Raw genomic sequence first — 8497 nt, forward strand, 5'->3', positions numbered from 1 at the left:
CGCGACGATACATTTACCTAAGAGCATTTATTCGTTCATCTGCATTGGGACGTAAGTATGTTCACCCTGGCAGTTTGTGTAACATATTGAGCACTTGCTTTGATGTTCTTCCTGGTTGTTTACTTTCCCATCTGTTTTTATAAATAAACATTAGATAGTTTGTTTTGGTTGCAGTTTATTTGGTTTCGTGGATGTTGCAGCTTTTTGCGGAACAGCCAACGGTATCGATGATTTTTGATGAAGTCAAGCCTTACTATTTGGCTGGGATCGTGATATTCTATTTGTGCGAAGAATAAGCGTGAAAGTTTCTTTGCCCGTTCCTCGCGGTGGGCTGAATCCCAATATTTCTAGTCGACAAGATTCCAGCACTGATGGGAGTCTCCGTAAAGGGCGCTGGTTAAAGGTGTTCCTAATGCGAACTGTTGCGAGTGTATTACACGGCATGTGTCGTTGAGGTTCAGGGTGCGTGTAATGGGTGGAAATTGACTGATACATTTCCATATTCATCTCGTCGGCTTCCTTGTAACGGTTATTTGTAGCCGGAAAACATGTAATATGAATCATTAATGTAGGCACATTACGGGGCCGTATAGTAATTGCCTGCGCTCCCAGCGTTAGAATCGTCTAGGGTAGTTCGGCTGCCTTGCTCTCTAGCGTAAAGCCTCTATTCCTGCATGCAGGGGATGGTGCTTGGAGCAATTGCAGAAACTGGTGCATATTCAATGCGGTTGTTTTTGCAGTAAAACAGGCTTTGCTGCGAACAACGTTTCATCACAGTGAATGAGCTAGGCTATTTCTAGTGGGCTGTCTTGACCAAAGGTTGTCTGAAATAAATCCCTGTGAAAATCTCGGCGTGTGCAGTGTGGTGGTTAATTAGAAAAACGTGCAACACGTATTAGAGAGAGAATCGAGATGACGGACGCATTTGGCACCTTCCGACTGTTTACTGGCAGCATCGAGACACGTATGCTGATAGCGACAAGGTCAAGAGCACCTGCAAGATCCGACAGATTACTCGAATAGGGGGACCGAGCGCCAGTTTTGGACACATTAAAATGTTTTCATCATCATCACGCCCCAGCATCCTCTTGGCGAACTGTTCTTTTTGTCTCGCCCTCTTTGGAAGCCATAAGATCCGAGGATGTGCGCATCCACGGCCAGGCCTTGCCGTAGGCGTAGAAGGTGTGTCACGACGTCAACTCAGGATCGTGGCTATAGCAGACGCAAGGTACCATTGGTTTTCTCATCACCAAACAAGGTGTACATTACTTTGCCGTCGTATATATTGCGAAAATGCAGGTGGTTGCAAGACAACGCGAGACATCGCTCATGTGTGTCACTATAGAGAAGTGGTTCGTGCTATCGCCCGCACTTAGGCGATATATTCTGTGCAGGACAAAGAGCGGTGCTTAAACGACCGCCTAAGGGCGCCGACCAGAAAGTAGATGAAAATTCTCTTATAGTGATGTTTTAACGGAGTTAGGACGGTGACAATGCATATAATCTCAGCGTATAATAGGTCTAATAGTGATGCCGTAACGGAGTTAAGATTGTGACAATGGACATAGGCTTAGCGTACCAAGGCTATTGCCAGTGGTCTTTGTCTGGAAGCCATCAGTTGTGGTTGCCTGGTGATGGGGATGGTGTTGGTCCAAATGGATGCTAGAGGGTAGCTGTTGCTAGAGCTGGTGGTTAAAGACCGAGCGAACACATCTTCATTGACGATAAAGTTTTTTGGTTACCCTGAGTGGGACGCCTAGTCCAGCAGTCCCGCGGTGGCTGCTGTGACGTGGGATGTTTGGACTAGTCCGTATTTTGGGCCAGGGTCCTCGCTGAGCAGATAGGCCTGACACTGCTCCTCTGAGGGATTTGAAATAGGCTAGAAGGTGGTGTTGAATTGGAACGCCCACACTGTGTGAAATTATGTGGCTTTTGCGCCACAGCGTGGGCATTCTGGGCCCTAATTAAGGCATATCGTTCTACTGGTGTGATCCGGCTGTTGTATAAAAGGGAGTTCGTAATCTGCGGAGAATACATTCCTCCTCCTGGGCGAGCGATTCATGAGGTTCTGGGTGTACCTGTCTTGACTTCCTGTGGGAATGAAGGTATTCAGCGTGAGAGGTTGTCGGCAGCGTTGTATAAGTCTCTTCCTCCTTTTGTAGGGGTGTTACTCGGTGCAAGAGAGCACGGGCATGCCCAGGGGCGGCACTGTTCCCCCGTGTGTTGGTCCCATGCGACTTGGGAACCCGAGTACTGAGGCTTGTCATCAAGACTTTTTTTAATATTTAAAAATCTTTAAATAAATTGTAAATGATCGGTCCGCTTTTGAGGTCGTGTACGCGGCATGAACACTCGGTGGCCTGTACTGTACATAATGCAAACGTATTATAGCCAACCTCAAGCGCCTTTTTCACGGACCCTGAAAACGGAGCGGTCGATTGCAAATATGACTGTGACCTACGTTATTGAACATTGAATATATTTTTGCTACGCTGCGGCGGACTGCAAGCGTTTCCCGTTTGATCGTGTTCTGTAAAGCGCGGTGATGTTATTGTTAGCATGATATATTAAGAGTTTCTTACGAATCGTGCTGCATTATTTCGGGTGGATTCCAACATGTTAGCAGGGTGAGTCAGAGTACTACGCCGCAGCTACATACTCTCAGAATAAAACACACTTCTGAAACGTGTAGTACCTCTGTGACCATTCCATGTCCAGCTTTCTCGGGGAAAAGTTTGAAAATATCGAAGGCATTCTTCTGATATGTTGTAAAATATTTCCTTTACAGTGTGTCAATCGATCGCATCGAAAAGGTAAGACTGCAATAGAATACAATGGGGAATGCTCTTGACGATAAGAAAAAAACGTGAATAGAAAAAAAAGAGACTGCCGTCGGCTGATCTGCAGATATATTGATCGTTGTAGTGAAATCTTGCATTATATGAAAAAATTTCTGTGTTAAACGGTTTCCCCTTCAAATATGCTTTTGTTCGGAATTGCTGGGTATGATCATGGTTGATCTCTTTTATCACCACATACTCACCCATGACGACCCTCTTTCTTCTCCTCTTTCCCTTCCCCGGGGCAGATTAGCAGGCCTAATATTAATCTTTCCTGCCGAACTCTCTAGGCGTTTAATCAGTAGACACTTATCTCTCTCTTGGTTTCCTGAAGTTTATATAAATCAATAATTATACTGGGCCAGCTTTCTGTTGTTATGTTGTCTGCATTACTATTTCAGTTTAGTTATGTTCCGCCTGTTATATTTGTCTACGTACTCTCGCTTCCCACAAGCCCGCATGTGAAAATACTCGCACTACTTACTGTCACATGCCAATTTTGACAGAGCGCAAAAGTGCGGCTTAGCTGACTGCTATGCAGTGGCGTCTTCGTGATTATCAAAATCCTTATAATGCATTGCGATCGCCAGCATGTAATTCATTCTGTCCTGTCATATCGAAGCTTATGTTTAAATATTTGATAAAACTGAAATTCGATACAAACCCCGACGGGGCACCTGACAGGGTAGACACAACTTCTGATTGTATTCGATTTATTACAATTTTATTGTTTAATTTTGCCAAATGAACTTGAAGCTATGCCAGTATACCATTCGGCAAGCCAAGCTAGGAGAGTTTTAAAAGAAAAAGAAATGAACCCAGAACCGCGCCAAGGCCATTCAGAAAGTCTACCAACATGCTGTCGCCTTGTCTGTCGGAGAAAAATGTAATGTAAAGAAATGTAATAGGTAAACTGAAATCAGTTGTGTCGCGCTGGAGTGGCATGCCCTGAAGCCGTGGTGCGAATTCGGGTGAGAAATAATTTTCCGTTTTGTGGAGTAAATGCTGGAAGATATTACGTATTCCGACAACATAGCGAAGAATGCGCTCTGGCCATCAAATGATGTCTTCACCTTCATGCATGCTTCCATGTCCCATAGAGTTCTAAAGTCTTGAGAGTCCATTGAGTCGTCTTTGGGTTGAGCCTTCGCTTTTCCTGAGCTATGCAGAATTCAGTCATGCACTTGGTAGCGAAATGCCGGGAGTGTAATTTGAAAGGAGACATTGAGAACCATTGTGTTTTGTACTGGAACAATGTAATGTGTTTTACAATCTGAATGCAGTTCTGATTTCTGGGACTGTTCGAATGAGACAACCCGAAATTTTACAACAGTAGGCGTACAGGATTTGAACACATGAAACGCAATGCCATCAGGGCCGGAGACAGAGTTTCACTTTCATCTCAGACAATAGTTTGTGTTCACAATTCTACAATAAAGCTGGCTTTGTAGGAAAATCATAGCTAACCACTCCTAAAGCCGGATTAGTGTCGGGGGTGCAGGAACTGATCTGAAAGAGGATTTTACAACACCTCGCCTATTCCACGCCATCAGGAATAAAGAGCTTTAGTAAATGTTAATTAGCTGAAGGCAGAGTGCGTTAAGATCTTCGCGCCAACTTACAATATTATTTACAATAAATTAGTTCCTTACAGTATATTCCTTACAACTTAAATTATATTATTACAAGTTCCTTACAACTTACAATATAATAGTTCCTACAGTAATAATACAATATTTTCAACCTGGTTACGGCAGAACAATTTATATCAGTTATACAGAACCTTAATAACAGCAATGACTGCGACATTGGTGGCATTCAAGTCAGGCCTTTCAAGCATATTGTAGCAGTTATTTCCCCTCTTCTTGCGAATATATTTAATTCGCCTTTACTACCGGTACATTTCCTGACAAAATGCAAACAGCCAAAGTAACGGTTCTGTATAAGAAAGGTGACCGTGACGTTTTGGGAAATTGTAGACCAATATCTATAATCCCTATCTTTTCGAAGGCTCTTGAAAAAGTGCTACATACAAGGTTGTCTCATTTCATTTACAAGCATAACCTTTTGTCTCCAAATCAATTTGGATTTTTTAAAAATAAATCAACCGAATTAGCGCTACTCGAGCAAAGTGAATATATGCTAACATCGTTTCAAAATAAGGCCTTCGTGATTGGTGTCTTCGTAGACTTTTCGAAGGCATTTGATGTAGTCAACCACTGTATACTCCTAAAAAAACTAGAGTGTTATGGTATTCGAGGAGAGACCCCGACGCTTCTGAAATTATATCTATCGCGCAGAAAACAAGCTGTATGCATAGATAATATGAAATGTGAACTGAAACGTATTAGTTCTGGTCTCCCACAAGGCAGTATATTGGGATCATTACTTTTTAATCGGTATGTAAATGATATCTCTACCATCAACTCCGCTGCGATATTTATTATCTACGCTGATGACACAAGCATTTTTTTTTACTGGAAATGATGTTGATCTCCTTGTTCAGGAAAGCAATGACACCATGACTAAATTGCAAAAATGGTCTGAATCCAAATGTATGCGTATAAATGATAAGAAAACACAAGCTGTTATTTTTCGTCCTAAAAATAAAGTGCTTTCTTCCTCCATCAGGATTACACTAGGCTCGCGGTGTATAGATTTGGTTGAACAATTCAATAGTCTAGGAGTAGTTATTTCTTCCAACATGACTGGGAATCACCACGTGCACCTTATAGCAACGAAGCTGGCTCAACTAACCGGGGTCATAAGTCGGCTGAGTTATGTTATTCCTAGAAAAATAAAGCTACTCCTCTATAATTTACTTTTCTACTACTGTCTAACGTACTGCCACTTAGTGTGGGGCACAGCCACGGATAGCTGTCTTCAACGTGTCTGTATTCAGCAGAAAGATTTGCTTCGTTTTATTTACAATGCCCTCTGGGACTCGCCAAGCACGGATCTCTTTTTACAAAGAGGTGTGGTAAAAATTTACAACTTGTATAAATATCGTCTAAGCATACGGTTTTAACTTGAAACAGGTAGGAATGTAAACAATATACGTAGCCTTGCTGAATTAATGCCCGAGAAACCAGCTACACGACAAGGTATGCGGAGACTTGAGTGGTGCCGACTCGTCGAATAAATTCATGTAGAGAATGCCTACAATTCATTCTTCCTTCCCTGTTAAATACTTACGCATATAATAATTTTGTTCGTGAAAAAAATCTTTGCGTGGTATGTACGTAGAGATGTAGAATATGTTTATTCTTTTCCTTCGCTATCTGTGTTTATCGAGTGTGAATGTCGATTTAATATCGTATAGTGGTGTCTCACTTTATTTTGTAGTTTCAATATTGCTTAATTGTTAATACGTTGACCAATTGCATTTCTTTTATAAGCCATGCTGTCAAGTCGCTGCCAAGCGAAAGGGGCTGCGGCTTTGTCAAGCTCAGTCTTACAGCTTTTTCTGCGCCTCCGCTTTCTGCACCTTTTGAAGGCAGACATAAATTTGATTAGAGTTGATTTGATATGATTTGAACTCGAGATTTTCGCGGTGAATGACAGGTGTCACTCGCCAGCCGCTTCTTACCCGTTTTCATGAGCGTCCCCGAACTTTTTTCCCTTTCTAAGTGCCTGTGCTGCGCATCGTTTAAAAACGACCTTTTTACAGCCGTCATGTTAATTATGAAGAAAATCCGAAGTACCGAATATATTGTGTAATTACTGCCAATGCATCCCATACGCGCTGCTGTAGTCATCGACCCGTTCGCTCCATACCGCGCGTATTGTTTTGCAGTCGAGTGTTCCTTCTCCTGCGCCCTTTCCCGTATCTGATATGAACAACGGAATATTTGATAACTGTCGCTGAAGGGCAGACGGAACACTCAGTCTGCTGCGAGAGAGACACTCGAACGTGGGGCACCTGTGAGTGGTCTCCAGCCATGGCACCCGCTAGCGCGCAGACAGTTTTCGGTTTCGGCACCGGTCTGGACTGGCGGCCGACGTGTTTCGTGAACCCGTTCCCGCCGAGCAGAGTGTGCAGTGTCTGTGGTCCCGTTCCCTCCTCGGCGGCCATGTTGGCCTGTCGCCACCTCCTCTGCCAGTCCTGCTACGACGGCGTCGGTGCCAAGCGCAGCCACTGCCCACTGGACAAAGAGCCATTCCAGGAGGATGACGTGGCGTGGACTGCCATCGGCAGGGAGAGTGTCCTCAACCGAAAGGTACGCTGCTGGAACGCTGAGCACGGCTGCGACAACGAGGGTGTGGCGTCCGCCATGTTGGAGCACTTTACCAACGCCTGCCAATTCCACGCCGTGAGCTGTCCCAGGTGCAGCGAGGAGGTCTTGCATCGGGACATTGCGGAACATCTGGAGTGCGACTGTGTGCCGTCCCGCCGACAGGAGCAACCGCTGGACGACAACTTTGCCAACGCCTTTATGGAAGTAAAAGAAGCGCTGGGGAAAATATTGGAAGGCAATGCTTCCGTGCGTAGGAAGCTGGATTCATTCGAGGACCGCCTTCGACCTGAGGCCGGTAGCACCTTTGCAACGCAGTCCACCAGTACAGCCGATACAGCGATAGTCGCACTGGAAAATAGTATTCCGGTGCTTAGGGCCCAGACCGAGGCCACTTTTCCTGAATACCGTGCAGTGCAAGCAGCGTTGAACAAACTCTCGGAAGAAAATGCCGTTCTGCATACCAAGCTAGACTTGCTGGAGGAACATCTCGACATGGAAAATGCGATGGCGACGTTGTCCACAATGGTGTCTGATGCCCTCAGTACCGCAGTGCTGAAAACTGCGGCTGTGTGCCGGGCGGAAACCGAGGCAGCATTAGATAAGCGCTGGGGTGAAGTCACTACGGAGATCAGACAAACGATGGCGGGAAACGTGCGGGCCGTGAAGGGGGTGATCATCCGGGAGTGTCAGCGGAACGTCCTGGGTCTGAATGCGAGCATCGTGGAAGCCTTGCGTGACGACCGCAGGCTCGCTGATGCCGGAGCTTCATCTTCGGAGACAGCCAAGAAGCTAACGGAGATAGTAGACGACGAAGTGAAAGCTATGGAACTTTTGGTTGTAGCGTCTCTCAATAGCACTAACGAATTCCTGAACAAATCCGTACCGTACGAATGGACCATAGAAGACTGGACTGAATTTTGCGCGAAAGCACCACTTTCTGCCCAGTATTTTACAGGTAACGATGGCCGACCTAGCTACCACTATGAGTACCTTATTGTACCCAGGTTATGCCTTAGTGACTCGAAGGTTTGGCTTCGTGTATATATGATCGAAGGCTTGTTCGACAGGTTCCTTAAGTGGCCCATGGAGAAAAAGATTAAGCTGCTTTTCATCAACCCTTGCGACAGCACAAGGGAACTGGCTATAGAGAGTGCAATTTCGCAGGAACTAACTAGACCTCTTGCCGAATATCGTAAGAAAGTTGTGTTTTTAGGACGGTCAGATAAGATACCTGTTCAGAAACTGGGCGAGCATGGCTTGATCGGTAGCCACAAACTCCGCCTGAGGCTCGAATTTATACCGTAGCTCTCTCCATTTTGTGTGTGTGTGAACTAATACATTGACGTGCTGTTTCGTACGCTACTGTTTCACGGTTATAAATGGGTTCGATGGAAGCGCTTTAGAAAAATATTTATTTTT

The 8497-nt window shown here is 44.9% G+C and overlaps 1 protein-coding gene across 1 annotated transcript; it reads left to right on the forward strand.

The window, feature by feature from the left end:
- Positions 1–6728: 6728 nt before the first annotated feature.
- On the forward strand, positions 6729–8443 carry LOC144101066 (TNF receptor-associated factor 6-like). Its single transcript, XM_077634075.1, has one exon. It carries the CDS (start codon positions 6782–6784, stop codon positions 8381–8383), a length of 1602 nt encoding a protein of 533 aa, XP_077490201.1. The 5' UTR covers positions 6729–6781; the 3' UTR covers positions 8384–8443.
- Positions 8444–8497: the final 54 nt, after the last annotated feature.

This window comes from Amblyomma americanum, chromosome 8 (genome assembly GCF_052857255.1).
Source record: "Amblyomma americanum isolate KBUSLIRL-KWMA chromosome 8, ASM5285725v1, whole genome shotgun sequence".
NCBI lineage: Eukaryota > Metazoa > Arthropoda > Arachnida > Ixodida > Ixodidae > Amblyomma > Amblyomma americanum.

Excerpts from the sequence above, each read along its gene's own strand:
- LOC144101066 (XM_077634075.1), top strand. The coding sequence starts at position 6,782 with ATGGCACCCGCTAGCGCGCAGACAGTTTTCGGTTTCGGCACCGGTCTG.